Source organism: Mustela putorius, unplaced genomic scaffold (genome assembly GCF_011764305.1).
Source record: "Mustela putorius furo isolate JIRA1106 unplaced genomic scaffold, ASM1176430v1.1 tig00000228_pilon_pilon_pilon, whole genome shotgun sequence".
NCBI classification, from domain to species: domain Eukaryota; kingdom Metazoa; phylum Chordata; class Mammalia; order Carnivora; family Mustelidae; genus Mustela; species Mustela putorius.
In genome coordinates, this window is record NW_025421322.1 from 219579 (window position 1) to 236738 (window position 17160).

Below are 17160 nucleotides of genomic sequence, written 5' to 3' on the forward strand. Positions count from 1 at the left end.
AGGAACTTAAGATTTGCCTCTGTGTCTGGAATTTCTTTTGAAAAGCACTGATTAGGTGTTCTTGCTATAGAAAAGAGTTAAGGGCTTATTGTTCTAGATATTTAAGGAAGTAGAAAAGCAATAGAAAATACTGATTTCTTCTTAAAAATTTTTTTTTTATTATGGACTTTAACACTTCAACCATTTTTTTTTTAGGATTTTATTTATTTGATAGACAGAGATCTCAAGTAGGCAGAGAGGCAGGCAGAGAGAGAGACAGGAGGAAGCAGGCTCTCTGCCGAGCAGAGAGCCCGATGCGGGGCTCGATCCCAGGACCCCAGGACCATGACTTGAGCCGAAGGCAGAGGGTCCAACCGACTGAGCCACCCAGGCGCCCCTCAACCATCATTTTTTATTACCTGCCTTACTATTCTTGCTGTCCTTAGAGCATTTTTTCTGGCTTTCCTTCTAGATTTTCCTTATATATAATAAGGTAAATGCCTTATGAGCTACAATCCATTTTAAACCTTAGGTGTTTCTTTCTTTCTTTCTTTCTTTCTTTCTTTCTTTCTTTCTTTTTTTTTAAAGATTGGTTTATTTGAGAGAGAGCATGTGAGCAGGGAGAAGGGCAAAGAGAGCAGAAGAGAATCTCAAGCAGACTCTGCAGCAGAGCCTGATGCAGGGCTTAGTCTCAGGATTCTGAGATCATGACGCAAGCCCAAATCAAGAGTTGGACACTTAACTGACTGAGTTACTCAGGTGCCCCAAACCTTAGGTGTTTAATTAAAATAATTGTCAGATTATTGAAAAGTTTAACTCCTTAATGTGGCCACTAGTGATTAAAGAAAAATTCAAGCATGTTTCTTTGAATAAAAGGATAAATAGCATTAATTTAGAAGATGAAGAGAAAGAAGATTGCAGGTGAAATTTAGGATACTGGTATTTAAGTAATCATTTCATTTTCTTTTAGGAACTTGAACGAGAAATCACATTTCAAGGTGACAGTGCCATTTATTACTCTTATTATAAAGATATGTTAAAAGCGCCCTCATTTGAAAGAGGTATGATAACCACATTTGTTTTTTTGTTTGTTTGTTTGTTTTTTAAACTGTACCAACATGGGGCTTAAGCTCAGGACCCTGAGGTCAAAAGTCGCATGTTCTACCGATTGAATCGTACCCCCCACATTTGTTTGTTTGTTTGTTTGTTTTTAAGATTTTATTTTATTTGAGAGAGAGAGAGCACAGGATGGGAGTGGGTCGGAGGGAGAGGCAGACTTCCCTGCTGAGCAGGGGGTACGATTTCTGGACTCCATCCTGGGACTCCAGGGCCATGACCTGAGCTGAAGGCAGTCACTTAACCAGCTGAGCCACTCAGGTGCATATATATATATATATAAATTTTTTTTTTAAGATTTTATTTATTTATTTGACAGAAAATCACAAGTAGACGGAGAGGCAGGCAGAGAGAGAGAGAGAAAGAAGCAGGCTCCCTGCTGAGCAGAGAGCCCGGTGCGGGACTTGATCCCAGGACCCTGAGATCACGACCTGAGCCGAAGGCAGCAGCTTAACCCACTGAGCCACCCAGGCGCCCCACATTTATATTTTTAATAACAATGCTTCTCTAAAATAAAACATTGTTCTACTATGTGGGAATCCTTGAATTTGGAGATTTGTCTTAGAGTACAAGTATTACTCTCTTATACTTAATAAAAGCATTGGAAAAATGAGGCACACTCAGTGTATTTTACTTTGAGATTTTTCTTGGTAATTAGTAAATATTTAAAATATTTAATGATCTCTGAATGACATGTTTAATTATTGTAAAGCAGAATAAATAATCTGGAGAAAAATTTTTCTGTCTTTAGGTGTTTATGAATTGACACACAATAACAAAACTGTATCTCTGAAGACTATAAATGCAGTGCAGCAAATGTCTCTGTATCCAGAACTTATTGCCAGTGTTTTATATCAAGCAACTGGTAGCAATGTATGTTTTCTTTTGACTTTAATATTTATTTTCTTACATATTTGTAAATAATTAAAATTATGTAATGTCACTATATTATCTCCTCTTTTTTCCCCCCCAATTAGGAGATTATTGAGCCAGTTTATTTCTATATTGGCATTGTTTTTGGATTGCAAGGAATATATGTTACTGCTTTATTTGTTACAAGTTGGCTTATGAGTGGAACATGGCTAGCAGGAATGCTTACTGTTGCATGGTTCATTATTAACAGGTAAGACATGGTTTTTATTTTTTTTATTTTTTATTTTTTTTAAGATTTTTATTTATTTATTTGTAAGAGAGAGAGAGTGAGAGCGAGCACAGGCAGACAGAGTGGAAGGCAGAGTCAGAGGGAGAAGCAGGCTCCCTGCCGAGCAAGGAGCCCGATGTGGGACTCGATCCCAGGACGCTGGGATCATGACCTGAGCCGAAGGCAGCTGCTCAACCAACTGAGCCACCCAGGCGTCCCAAGAAATGGTTTTTAAATTTGAGTTTTACAGTTTTATTTTTTTATGGCTGTGGTATTTGGTTCTAAAAATGCCACCCCCCCAAATATTCCACACCCTAATCCCCACCTGTGCATAAGATGAGATATCATTCCTGTGATTGTTATGTTAAATGGCACAGTTGATATTAAGGTAGGAAGATTTCCTAGTGGACCTGATCTAATCAACCATATGAGCCCTTAAAGGTGGAGATCTTTTTACATCTGGTGCAGAAGGGCAAGTCAGAGATATTTGAAGCATGAGATGGATTGCTGCGCCGTTGCTGTGAAGTGAGGAGGAAATGAATTTTGCCAATAACCAGTGACCCTGGGAAGGACCACGAGCCCTGGGATGAGAACAGCAACCCTGGCTGATGTTTTGATTTTAGCTTAGGGAGACCCTGAGCAGAATATTCAGAAATACTGGGGTAGGTTTGTGAGCTAATAAATTTATGTTGTTTTAAGTCTATACTTGTGTGGTCATTTGTCATGCAACACAAAGTATATGAAGTATAATACATCTACCTTATATCTCTCTTTTATCAGACATAGTAACATTGGTATACATGGTTGTGCCCTTTCTTTCCTCTTTTATTTAAAACTGAAGACATTATTTTGTGAAAAGGAAAGGCATCACATATATCACTATTAAGTTAATCACCACAGATAAGGAGTCTATATTAATCTATCACAGAGTGCTCTGAATGAATAAACCCATCCCTTTTGGTAATCAAAGCATCCCCCTTTCTTTAATTGTGAGTAAAAAGAGGGTAGGCAGTGGGTCTTTAGAAATGGAGGGCTGATTTGAGACCTAAAAATTTTCTTGGCATTGGTCAGTGTCTAAAGTTTAGTTTTAAAGGATGGATATTCTTTCTTTCCATTATACTTTTCTCCCCTAACACTTATCATGACTAAGTTTTTAAAAATGAAACATTCTGTCACAACATTTTCTTTTGGCAATTGCTAAATAAAAAATACACTACTTTCAAATTATTGAGACTCAGCATTAAGATCTATAGCTCTTACTGGGCTTTGTTTATATTTAGAGTCACATGTTGCCAGTAATTTGATAAAAAGGATTTTTAAAAAATCTTCTTTAAGGGCACCGGGGTGGCTCAGTCGGTTAAGCATCTGGTTAAGGGTATGACTCTTGATTTCAGCTCAGGTCGTAATTTTAGGGTCATGAGATTGAGCCCTGCTTCAGACTCTGTGCTCCTGCCCAATTTTTTTTTAAATAAGCTCTATGCCCAATGTGAGACTTGAACTTAAGACGTGTGATCAAGAATCCAGTGCTCTATTGACTGAGCCAGCAGGTGCCCCTCCTTAATTCTGTTTAAGCCCTCCATAATCCCTTTTTTTTTTTTAATTGAAGAGACCAGTTAGTTGTCCTACAGAATGTCCCACCTTATGGATTTATTTCTCTTTTTGCTTTCTTGTGGTGTCATCTAGCTCTTTCCTCTTTGTGTTTCTGTAATCTGGAAGTTATATCAAAGGCTTGATGAATTCAAGAGAACAATTCTAGTTAGAATGTATCATAGATAAAAAAAAAAAAATCTTAGATGATGGGTTTTTCATGTTCCAAGATATTAAAAGTTACATGGTGTTTATGTGGCCTACCTCTACTGAGTCTGAGATTGACTGTTGGTTTGGGGGACGACAGATCTCTTCATTGACTAGTATGACTAGAATATAATTTGTGTGGTGTTTGGGGTACCACATGAATGTCCATTTTAACATTAACCATTTACCTAAGGGTTGTAACTCCAGTTGCTAATCTTTGCTGAAATTAGTGATTACATCAGGGTTTATTAAATTATATTTTTCTTTTTTTAAAGATTTATTTATTTTAGAGAGAGAGAGTGCAAATAAGAGGGGGAGAGGCAGGGGGAGAGAGAGGAAGCAAGGGAGCCCAACTTAGGGCTCAATTCCAGGACTCCAAGATCATGACCTGAGCCAAAAACAAGAGTTGGATGCTTAACCAACTGAGCCAACCAGGTGCCCCTTAAATTACATTTTTCTGTTTTCATTAGCTATATTCTTCATTCTTAAAAGGTAGAGTTTTTCTTTATTTTCTTTATTGTTTTTTTTTTTTTAAGGAGGCTCCATCCCCAAAACACAGGGTATGAACTTAAAATCCCAAGATCAAGAGTTGGATGCTCTACTGACTGAGCCACCCGGGCATCCCTAGAGTATTCATCCCTAGAGTATTTCTTAGTTAACCAGGGTTCTTTGGTTACCTTTAAATTCAGTTACTATTAGAAAGTCAGAAAAATGCTTAATTTCACTTTACCCATTTCTAGGAAATTATTTAATGGCTGCTTCATATAGTGATAAGCTTTTTGATATTCTTAAAAAATATATTTTTAGTATAGTTATATATTTAATAAGTTATATATATATATATACACATGTATATATGTATATGTGTGTGTGTATTTATTTATTTATAGTAGGCTCTACCCTTACGTGTGGCTTGAACTCAAAACCTTGAGATTTAGAGTTGTGTGCTCCATTGACTGAGTCAGTATGTCTTCTTTTTTTTTTAAACATTGGTATTCTCTTTTCTAAGCATGTTTTTCTAAGTTGGGATTTTCATTGATTGATTAGTGCTAAATCTATTACCACCGTTGTTTTTGTTGTTCAAGTTGTTACAACTTTGGTTAATACAAGTCCTTTCAGGCTAACTGCTGTTCTTTTAACACATCTTCATTAATTTTTTAAAGCTCTGTTGTTTTCTGGCTCAACAAGGTGAGCAGGATCAGCTTATACATTCCTTGTGAAAGATTTGGAATTAGCTACCTCTCAATGGAGCTTTAGTTCCTTTTAGTATAGACTAATATTAGAGAATCTAGTGTAGATGCTACAAGGATAAGATGATTTCTTGTTATATCAGAAAAGTGCTTGTTAGAGAGTATTTTGGGTTGCCGTGCACTTTTCTAAAATTCTATTAGGATTCATTGTTAGAAATTTAATAGTCCACTCCAAGTATTTCAGAACTCATAGACTAGGTCTAGGAAGTCTTGCTTTTTAGAATGAAATTTATTTAGTACAAAACTGGCATTTACAATAATTGAAGGATTGCTTTCTTGATTATGTGATGTGTTAGTTATTGCTGCATATCAAATCAGCCTTAAACTTAACAGCTTAAAGCAATAACCATTATGGCAGTTTCTAATGGTCAGGAATCTACAGCGGCTTAACTGGGTGGTCCTGTTTCAGGACCCGTTTTTGAAGTTACAGTCAAGAGTTGGTTAGGGTGGGGCACCTGGGTGGCTCAGATGTCCTGGGATCAAGCCCCACAGAGGGCTCTCTGCTCAACTGGGAGCCTGCTTCTCCCTCTTCCTCTGCTGTTCCCTCTGTGCTCTTCTGCTCTCTGCCAAAAAAGTAAATAAAATCTTAAAAAAAAAAAAAAAGTTGTTTAGGGTTATAGTCATCTGAAGGCTTGACTGGCCTGAGCTGTCTACTTCTAAGTTCATTCATGTGACTTTTTTACAAGAAGCCTCAGTAACAGGGACGCCTGGGTGGCTCAGTTGGTTAAGCAGCTGCCTTCGGCTCAGGTCATGATCCCAGCGTCCTGGGATCGAGTCCCATATCGGGCTCCTTGCTCCACAGGGAGCCTGCTTCTCCGTCTGACTCTGCCTTCCACTCTGTCTGCCTGTGCTCGCTCTCGCTTGCTCTCTCTGACAAATAAAGAAGCCTCAGTAACTTGCTGATTGTTGACCTGGAAGGCCTTAGTTTCTCATCACATGAGCCTCACCATAGAGCTGCTCACAATTTGGCTACTGGCTTTCTTTAGCATGAGTGATCCAAGAGTGTGGAGTGAATGTGCCATCATGGAAGTGAGATCTCTTTTATAACCTAATACCAGAAATGTTAGGACATTACTCTGCCATGTTCTATTGATCATGCACTGACTTTGGTGCATTGTGGGAAGTAACTACACAGGATTTTAATACATTGCAGACCATCTTGGAAACTGGCTACTACAGGCAGAAGACTTTCTTTTTCTTTAAGTGGGCTTCATGTCCTCCATGAGGGGCTTAACCTGAGGACCCTGAGATCAAGAGTCACATGCTCTTCCAACGGAGCCAGCCAGGCACCCTAGTTGTGAATTTTTAATGTTCATTTTGTTTAATTTCTAGACTTATCTTTATCTTTATCAGAAGCTTGAAGAGGAAGCCCAGGCAACTTTTTCGTGTAAGAATAATAGCATTAAAGAATAATAGGAGTCCTTGCCAAATAGAGTATTTAGAGACACTTAGAATTAGAAGGAAATTGCCTTATTTCATTGTACAGTGTGTATCCTGGGGAGCTGGAGCTAGAGTTAGGTAGAAAAATTAACCTGATATGTCCTACTAAAATGTATCCTTTGGCAATTAAAACATTCTTAGCAAGTAGTTTTTTTTTTTTTTTTTTTTTTTTTTTTTTTTTTTTTAAAGATTTTATTTATTTATTTGACAGAGAGAGATCACAAGTAGGTAGAGAGGCAGGCAGAGAGAGAGAGGAGGAGGAAACAGGCTCCCTGCCGAGCAGAGAGCCCGATGCGGGACTCGATCCCAGGACCCTGAGATCATGACCTGAGCCGAAGGCAGCGGCTTAACCCACTGAGCCACCCAGGCGCCCTTAGCAAGTAGTTTTTATTTGTTTTGCTCTTTGTTCATTTTTCATTGGTATATATTTTATGCTGCAAAATATATTTTGATGCTGTGAAAGAGAATATGCTTTTTCTATTCACCAGCTTTTGTTTAAGATTATTTATTTATTTATTTGAGAGAGACAGTGCGTGCATGTGAGTGAGGTTGGGGGATGGTGCAGAGGGAGAGGAACAGAGTCCCAAGCAGACTCCACACTAAGTGTGGAGCCCAATACAGGATTTGATCTCAAACCCAGAGGTCACGACCTGAGCTGAGCCACCCAGGCACCCCTATGCACCAGCTTTAGAGTTTATATATGAATGTCTAAAAAAGTATAAAAAGATATTAGTCATTCTGTCATGTTATTGGTGTTGGTAATTATATTTTGTGTTACATGTTCCTTAATACCAGAAGGGGAAAGCAGGATTATAAAACCAAAAGATGTAGACATACTAGAAAATTAAGAGGAAATTTTAGGAAACCACACTGTATAGACAGTAATGGGGGAAAAAAATCAGGGGCAACTTACTCCCTTGTAACATGTATCACAAAAATGGGCTAACCTGAGACCCGGCTTCACATATAAACAATATGGAACAGTCCCTACTGATCTCCTAATCTACAAATATATATCTGGGTATCATTTCAGTGGAAACATCTTTGTATTTGAAGGGCAAAGAAAAAAGTGTGTGATTAAAAGTGTATATTAAAGTTAGTCTTTGGGGGCGCCTGGGTGGCTGAGTCAGTGAAGAGTCTGCCTTCTGGTCAGGTCATGATCTCAGAGTCCTGGGGTCAGACCCCACATCAGGCACCCTGTTCAGTGGGGAGCCTACTTTCCCTCTCCCTCTACCCCCTCCTCCTGCCTCTGTTTTCTCTCAAATAAATAAAATCTTAAAAAAAAAAAGTTAGTCTTTGCCCCCCCCCAAAATAATTTTCATTAGTAATAATAAAGAGGTAAGATGCGAGGAAATGCACATGTTCTAAAGGTATAGCTAACAAAATAATGGTGACATACCATGCTGGTTCTGTTGTGATTCTATTGGTATACTCAGAATACTCACGCATGTGTAAGCTTTTTCAATATAGGTGATAGTCTTTCCCAGGAATTCTACTTTGTTGCAAGGCAGTAATCCAGAAAAGGACAATAATATAAAAAATTAGAAAGTCATCTAAATAGAAGAGAATGATTAGGTAATTTGTGATATATCAGTGCAAGGCAATATGCTGCCATCAGAAGTTATACTGATACTGTGTAGATTTTTTTTTTTAAGATTTTTATTTATTTATTTGACATAGAGAGAGAAATCACAAGTAGGCAGAGAGGCAGGCAGAAAGAGGGGGAAGCAGGCTTCCTCCTGAGCAGAGAACGTGATGCAGGGCTCTATCCCAGGACCCTGAGATCATGACCTGAGCTGAAGGCAGAGGCTTAACCCACTAAGCCATCGAGGCGCCCCTATGTAAATGTTTTTTAACTTCCACACATTATGCATTGATATGCCAAACTGTTTTATATGTTATCCAACTCAACATTTCTCAAACTTTAGTTCTGTATTTTCATGGGTTCCATGTATTTACTTAAATAATTTGAATTATAATGCTGTTTATATATAAAACTAGGTAATGCTCTGACTGCTTACGCTGCTTATGGTATTATAAAACTGAAACCAATATACTAATGAAATAATCAACCAGAAAAATAATAACTGAAAAGATTAATTTAATGTGAAAATGATATTTTGCTAGAACCAGATTTCTGCTCTCAGCATAAATAAGCTACCCTTCCAGGAGGTTCTTTTGAGTGTGGCAAGCCTGCACAGGTGGGTACTGTGAGAGGACTCACTTTTCATCCTGTAGTGCTCTCCTCAGTCCACTATAAAATCTTTTTTTACCACAGTGATCAAGACATCATTTTGTTTTTATTTGGCAATACATCATTTAGTATTATAATCATCTCTTTATTTTTCCTGATTAACTCAAGCCAATTGAAGTAGTCCTGCCTTGCCAGCTAGATTGTTAACACAAACATGGAAGTGAACACTGAAATCTTTTGGCAATAGTGAATTACAAGTAGTCATCCAGATGATCCAGATTATGCTTATACTATGATGTGTCTAAAATGAAAACTCAGGGGGCTCCTGGCTGCTCAGTCTTGATCTTGGGGTCGTGAGTTCAAGCCCCATGTTGGGTGTAGAGATTACTTTAAAACAAAACAAAAAAAACAAAACTCAAAATTAAACTCAGAGTTTGCTAATCTCTGTGAATGTATCTATAGGCCTATGAACCCTAGGTGATTTTAGTTACTTGAACTGCTGGTTTGTGCTGCTGTTAGACTCTGCTACTGGGGAGAAAAATTGGGTCTCATTTGACCCAATTTGACTTGCTTCCTACTGTTAGCCTTCTGGTCCTCACAGTCGTCAAGCATGGTGAAGGCAAGAGAGTAGCTCAGGTGTTCAGAAAGTAGCAATGGGAAGGCCTGTCCAGGTGAAGAGAATAACTGACAGAGATCTTACTCAGTTTTTGTTGCAATGACTTCCTTTCTCCAGTGCAGAGTTTTAAAGGTTTCCCTGCAGTGATCTGTGATCTGGACAAGGGTAGTGAGTGAACCTTTGAAGAGAGGTGAGTGCCAGGTCTATTTTCCCAGTTCTGGGCTGATGGAGTAGCTTGTGGAATCCTGATTGAAAATAGATATCCTCTCCTTCCTCCCTACTTCCTGCCTCATGCCACGTGAAATCTCCTATTTGTCTGTAGAGAGTTAACCTTCATAAATTTTTCAAGGATGTTATATGAAAATAGATGGTCTTTAGGATAAATGATGTTCAGTTGATAGTATTGGAACAATCATCTGGAAAATACAGATACTAAAATAAGCTCCAAACAGTGAAACCAATAATTACTATACAAAAACATTGGCTCATGTTTTTTGTGGTGTTTTTGGTGCAAAAGGTGTTTTTATAGGGGCGCCTGGGTGGCTCAGTTGTTAACCAGCTGCCTTCAGCTCAGGTCATGATCCGGGGGTCCTGGGATCGAACCCTGCATTGGGCTCCCTGCTCAGCAGGAAGCCTGCTTCTCCCTGTCCCACTCCCCCTGCTTGTGTTCCCTCTCTGTAAATAAACAAATAAAATCTTTTTTAAAAAAGTGTTTTTATTAAAGCACAGGGACAGGACCTGTGGGTGGAAGGAGCTGCCAACATTGGTTCATGTTTTGAAAATCTTTGTAAAATGTAGTATCAGAAACAGTATAAGTATATAACAATAGAAGTTGGTTAGATTATCATTAATCTATATAATGATGTGTCATGACCATTAAATATTCTTTAAATGTATTTAATGATACATAAGTTATGGAAAGATGATCATAATATATTAAGTGAAAGTAGTTATTACAGAATTATAAAAGAGCCAGTCTAATTTCACTTACTAGGTTGTAGGCACACTGCTAAGTTCTTTATAGCTTTTATTTCATTTGATCTTCACATATGATCCTGTTTTTTCATTATATTCAATCACATATACAAGACAAGTTTTCTTAAAATACTTTTTAACAGTTTTATTGAGGTATAACTGACATAAAATGTATATTTAAAGTGTATGGTTTGATCAGTTCGGGCATTTAGACACACTCATGAAACCATCAAGAAAATCAGTACAATAAACATCTGTCATCCCAAAAGTTTCTTTGTTCCCCCCTGGTAATGCTTCCTTCTTTACCTCTCTTACCCCACCTCTACTAACTGTCCTGTTGTCTTCAGGAAACGAATGATCTAGTTTCTATCATTATAATTAGTTTGCATTTCCTAGAATTTTATGTAATGGAGTCATACAGCATATGCTTTTTTTTTTTTTTCCCACTCAACATAATTACTTCGAGATTCATGTATATTGGGCATATCAATAGTTTATTCATTTTCATTGTTATGTAATATCCTATACCATAATTCAGTTGAACTAAATTGTATGCTAATATATCCCCCTCCATTGTTTAGGAAAGTTATACAGTAATTTTCATAAAATTTTTAAAACAGTCTTTGTTTCAGTGTGGAAAAGAGCCGTTGGGTGTATGAATTCCAAATTTAATGATTATTGGAAGGGTCTTTTGAGGGTATATACAGGAGACAACCTGCTGTCAGTAAAAATTGAGGAGAAACTTAGGAAAAGCATGGAAAGACATGCTGTATTTGTGGTTGTGGGAATTTTTAAAAGTTTCTGGTTATATCACATGAAGGACTACTGTAATGGTAATTCCAGGTAACCTGCTGATTGAATAGATTATTAAACAAGAGATCAGAAGATATGCACTGTAATCCCAGTTGCGTCACCTATTAGCTGTATGACCTTGATTAGGTCATATCACCTCTCTGAGCTTCATATTCTTTAAATAAGGGAGGATAAGAACTTTGGGTTTGTCAGGCCTGCTAATTATGTAATGCAGATTGTACTCTAGAGAAGGGTAGCTATCTCATTAAGAGAGAGTGGGAGCTGAAATCCAGTGTCTTCTGCTCAAGCTATGTTGCCTTAGCATGAGGCCTATCTGCTCAGAGCAGGGGTGCCTTTTCAATTTTTCAATTGAAAATTGCTTTTTCAGTTTTTCTAGAGGCCCATCTCTCCACCAAGCAGTACATGGCAGCACTGAGTCTTCCTGGAAGGGAGAGTATGGGGGCTGGATGAGATGCTTAATTTGTTCAAAGATGCTGTATAAGACAGTGGTGGCTTTGTCTATTCCTAACTCCCAGGATTGGTATAGAGAACAATGAGATTGTGTGAAAGTGCTTTGAATAGTTCTGTGTTACACAAATATAATATCTTGCTATCTTGCTCTTCATTTATGGCTTACTTTAGGGTAGATACAACAAGAATTGAATACTCCATTCCTTTAAGAGAAAACTGGGCACTACCATATTTCGCATGCCAAATTGCTGCACTTACAGGCTATTTAAAAAGCAACTTAAATACTTATGGAGAGGTAAGGTACAAATTTATTTGTCACAATTAATTTTGGTGTATTGCAAATATATAAAATGTTATTTTATTTTATTAAAAAGATTTTATTATTTGATGGAGAGTGATCACAAGTAGGCAGAGAGGCAGGCAGAGCGAGTGAGGGAAGCAGGCTCCCTGCCAAGCAGAGAGCCTGATACAGAACTCGATTCCAGGACCCTGAGATCATGACCTGAGTGGAAGGCAGAGGCTTAACCCACTGAGCCACCCAGATGCCCCTGTGGGGTAAAATTTTAAAGTTAATCATATTAACAGTTAAGTTATAATCATTAGTGAAGCCTAATTACTACATAATAAAGAATATATTTAGGTAGTCCTATTATATAATGCTGTTAGTCTAGTCAGATAGATGGTAAATTATTTTAAGGAAAAAGGAGATGATACATTGTTTTGGTACAGTTATTTGACAAATACATGAAGCATATATTATTTTGAAAATTAATTTGTCTTATTAATTTACCATTTTCTATAATATTGATGGCTTTTAGTCTTTGCAAGTTAAGGAAATATTAATGAAGATACAAAGAGTGACTGTAGGGGCGCCTGAGTGGCTCAGTCATTAGGTGTCTGCCTTCGGCTCAGGTCATGATCTCAGGGTCCTGGGATCAAGCCCCGCATCAGGCTCCCAGTTCAGCGGGAGGCCTGCTTCTCCCTCCCCCACTCACCCCACTTGTGTTCCCTCTTTTGCTTTCTCTGTGTCAAAATAAATAAATAAATAAATAAAATCTTAAAAAAAAAAAAAACCATGAGTGACTACAAATGGCTGTAATGTTAACTTTTATGGTAGCACTTCCTATTTTCTATTTTTCTGGTAAAAATAGAATTGCTCTCTTCTCTATCACTATGATTTTGTCATTTTGAAAGTTTATACAAGTGGAATTATATAGTATGTTTTCCTTCAAGACTGGCTTTTTTCATTTAGCCTAATGCCCTTGACATCCATGTGAGTTGTTCATTCTGTCAGTAGTTTGCTTGTTTTCATTACCAAGTAGGATTAGAATAGTTTGAGAATAAACCCTTGGAATTAGCAATTTGCTTCATTATACTGTAGTTTTTTCCTATTATGCTTGAAGTAACACCCACATGTCTACTAGATTAATTAGGCTGGATCTAGATCTGAGCCTTCATTGATTTCTGGAACTGGTTTCTCTGGGGATGATGATTTCAGGCCTTGTTATTACAGTTCTGGTTGTTCTACATTAGAAGTTTCCAGAACACTTTCTCTTATAGCTGTGGTGATATGAAGAGCAGATGCTTATGTGTTCTGTCAGTGCTAAGCTTTTCTGGGCCTGGCAGTTGGTATTTATTCTTTGACTAACTGGTAGACTTCTTCCATCTCTTATATTTTGTTCTCTGGTCTGAATCTTATTCAGGATGCTCGAAAATCCTTATATCTGCTGATGGCCTGAGGTATTTCTGACTCCAAAATTTATCATTGAGTATAGTCAGCTGAGTCTGAAAGATTAAGTTCTAGAGAGTATGGTTGTTTTCTCAGGTTTGACTAGACCCTTATTACCCTTCTCCTTTGCTGTTCTTATCAGAACCAAGTCATTTGACACCATGGCTGGTGGGGAAATTGGGAATAAAAATGTAGGTCCCTGGAGCAAGTAGAGGTTGTTAGAAATATGCTGAGAAACAGTGGATTTGTCAGACTTGGTTTCCCACTAAGGGATCATTTGAGAGATGACATTTGGAAGGACAGAAATTATTTTACCCAGGTATTTTTCAGGCTAGGGCAAGAAATCCTTCTGTTTAGTACCATAGCAAAGGAAAAGAGAGTTTTATGTGGTTGACAGTACAAGCACTGGGGAAGGGGAAGGGCATACTTTTATTGCTAAGAAGCAATAAAAAAAAGCAATGGACTTTTTTCCATGACTATGTAATAGGCTGAGATGTAAACAGACTATTTAAATGGAAACTCTTAGGGAAATATGAAGCACTACAGAAGTAAAAATATTTTCTAGGGTGAGTGGAGTTACCTTCACAGTAACAAAAGCCCATCAGCCAAGACTAGTAAAGCCACCATTATCTTAGATTTATTACTTTACCTCTTTTGAGTTGAAAGTGTACTGAAATTTTTTCCCTTTGTCATCTTGAAATTCTCAATATGATGTTGAACTTTGAAGGACAAGTCATTGATTTCTGTGTGCTCTATTTAAGATCTTACTGTTTATATAAGGATTTAGTAATACTTACATAACTTTTAAAAACAAAGTTTCTAGAATTAAATAGCTTAAAAGTATAACCAGTGATAGAGCTGCAACTTTGAGGTAAGAACCTCATAGATTTTTATAGTAATAAGGCTACTGATACTTAGTTTCTTTCTTTGTTTTCCCTAGAGATTTTGCTACTTATTGATGAGTGCTTCAACTTACACATTTATGATGATGTGGGAGTACAGCCACTATCTCTTATTTCTTCAAGCAATATCTCTTTTCTTGCTAGATAGTTTTTCACTGGAGCAAAGTGACAAGGTATTTTGAATTTTGAAATTGTGATTTTAAATCCAGAGAATAAATGTTTTTATAGTGCTGTATCTTAAGATCATTAAGCTTCTAAGTTTTATTTTGAAATGTTTTAATAGGCTCTGATTTATAACTCTACTCAAAAGATTGCTAAACTCATTCTTCCCACCCTTTTAGAAGCACTATGAAATTCCCTTAAATGAGGTCTACTTAACCAGTCAACCATGTGCTGCTTCTCCAGTTCCAGCCCTTTTGCCTTCCCTTTATATTTCTTTGAAAAAGAAAAAGAGTGGCATATAGAACATGCATAAAAGAGTATACGTATGCAGTGTACATATACTGTATAGAATAAAATATGAGTATTTGACCATCCAGGCCAAGAAATGGAACACTGAAATACCCAGAAGTCCCTCTCTTCATGTTTCCAGTCACATCCTGCTCCCTCCCTAACAGAGGCTCACTGTCCTGAATTTTGTTAATCCTTTCCCCTGTTTCCTTATGGGTTTTACCACCTATCTAGCTGATCCTTTAAAAATACACTGTAAACAATGTATTGTTTAGTTTTATCTGATTTGCTTTTGAGATTCACCTGTGATGGTGTGCAGAGCTAGATTTCATTCATTTTTATTTATTTATACATTTTATTGTTGATAGACATTTCATTTTTTACAGTTTATCGTCCATATAACCAGTGTTGCAGTAAACGTTTTTACCTGGCACATAAGTGCAAGATTTTTCTCGAGTATATACCTCATAGTGGAATTACAAGTCAAAGGATATGTGAATATTCAACCTAACTAAATACTAAATAAGCCTTTGTCCAGAATGGGTTATAGCAGTTTATGTAAGTGCCTGCCATGGTTAAATGTTCCCATCAGCATTTGGTTCCTTTCTTTATCTTTTTCTTTTTCACCCCCTCTCATCTTTCTTTTATTTATAAACATTTATTAAGTATTTAATATGTTATCCAAGCCAGTAATTTGGGGATCTTCTTGCTCTTTCTTTCTTTTTTTAAAGATTTTATTTATTTATTTGACAGAGAGAGATCACAAGTAGGCAGAGAGACAGAGAGAGGGGGAATCAGGCCCCCTGCCAAGCAGAGAGCCCGATGCAGGATCCTGGGATCATGACTTGAGCCAAAGGCAGAGGCTTAACCTACTGAGCCAACCAGGCGCCCTGCTCTTTCTTTTCTTAATCCTATATGTTTAGATGATCCAGAATCCTGATGAATACAAACGTAGGTTAACTGAATAGAAGGAATTTAAGATAAAGAATCATTAATAAGGGGCGCCTGGGTGGCTCAGTGGGTTAAGCCACTGCCTTCGGCTCAGGTCATGATCTCAAGGTCCTGGGATCGAGTCCCGCATCGGGCTCTCTGCTCAGCAGGGAGCCTGCTTCCTCCTCTCTCTCTCTCTGCCTGCCTCTCTGCCTACTTGTGATCTCTGTCTGTCAAATAAATAAATAAAATCTTTAAAAAAAAAAAGAATCATTAATATAATGTCATTATCTTGTTAATTACATAAAATATAATGTCATTATCTTGTTAATTGTAAGGGGGTAGTAAGAACCTAAAAGTATCATGGAGGTAGCAGTGTGTAGGAAGCAGGTACCACTACCAGAGCTGAGGAAGCAAAGGGGAGAATTTGGAATTAATTAAGACTTCAAAACTTAGAGGAGGGACATCTGTGGAGCTGAAACTCAGGCTGCTAATGAGGGGCCACTGCCTGGCTTTGCTGGTGTCTCTAAACTGGAAAGAAGGACCCCATGGAAATGCAACGCAGACCTCTGTGAATGGGGCTCTGGCTAACTGGCCCTGGGATCTCGGGGGCAAGAGAATGTGATACAGCTGGTTCTTCAAGTGCTGGACAGACTGCACCTGCATTCAGCTGCTTCCGCTAGAAGGAATGGCTCTGTTGGAGTGAAGAATTACTGCCAATAGGATATTCACAGGAGCTGCAAAGCAGACAGGAAGCCGCTAGCTCCCGAATTCTCCTCCAGCCTTGTAATCTGTTTCAAGCGTTTCACATGGGCAGAGTTTAATAGGGAGCCAGCTGGAAAAGCAGAAACATAGATTGCAGAGTCTCCAGCCTCTGCATTACAAAGCAGGTGGTGGAGGGATAAATTGGGAGCTAAGAGACAGTCATTCATTAACTGGCACATATGTGTATCCACAGAGCCAGCCTCCAAAATCAGAAAGTAGAAGAATTTCAGGGACATCTGGGTGGCTCAGTCGGTTAAGCTTCTGTCTTCCGCTCGGGTCATGATCCTGGGGTCCTGGCATCAAGTCCTGCTTTGGGCTACTTAAACTTGCTCAGTGGGGAACCTGCTTCTCCCTCTGCCTCTGCTCCCCCTGCTTGTGTGTGCTTTCGCTCTCTTTCTCTTTCTCTCTCTGAAAAAAAATCTTTAAAAGAAGAAAAATTTTCAGCACTCAGAAGATCCCATTGTGGCCTCTCCCAGTCATTGCTTCAGCCTTCTAGCAGTAAGGTATTACTTTTCTTTTCTTTTCTTTTCTTTTTTTTTTAAGATTTTTATTTATTTATTTGATAGAGAGAGATCACAAGTAGGCAGAGAGGCAGGCAGAGAGAGAGGGGGAAGCA

At 38.0% G+C, this 17160-nt stretch overlaps 1 protein-coding gene across 9 annotated transcripts in view; it reads left to right on the forward strand.

Annotated features, from left to right (window-relative positions):
- The window catches only part of DPY19L4 (dpy-19 like 4), a 69191-nt gene that overhangs the window by 18150 nt on the left and 33881 nt on the right, over window positions 1-17160 (forward strand). For 8 of the 9 annotated variants that reach the window (XR_006606117.1, XR_006606119.1, XR_006606118.1 and 5 more), the window contains 5 exons: window positions 950-1040; window positions 1847-1968; window positions 2073-2218; window positions 11940-12063; window positions 14438-14572. Coding sequence is in view for 6 of the 9 variants with exons in the window: in XM_045077945.1 (XP_044933880.1) it covers window positions 950-1040; window positions 1847-1968; window positions 2073-2218; window positions 11940-12063; window positions 14438-14572 (618 nt within the window). In the remaining 3 variants the exon portion in view is untranslated. The remainder of the gene's footprint in view (window positions 1-949; window positions 1041-1846; window positions 1969-2072; window positions 2219-11939; window positions 12064-14437; window positions 14573-17160) is intronic. The other variant, XM_045077947.1, reaches the window with a different exon arrangement.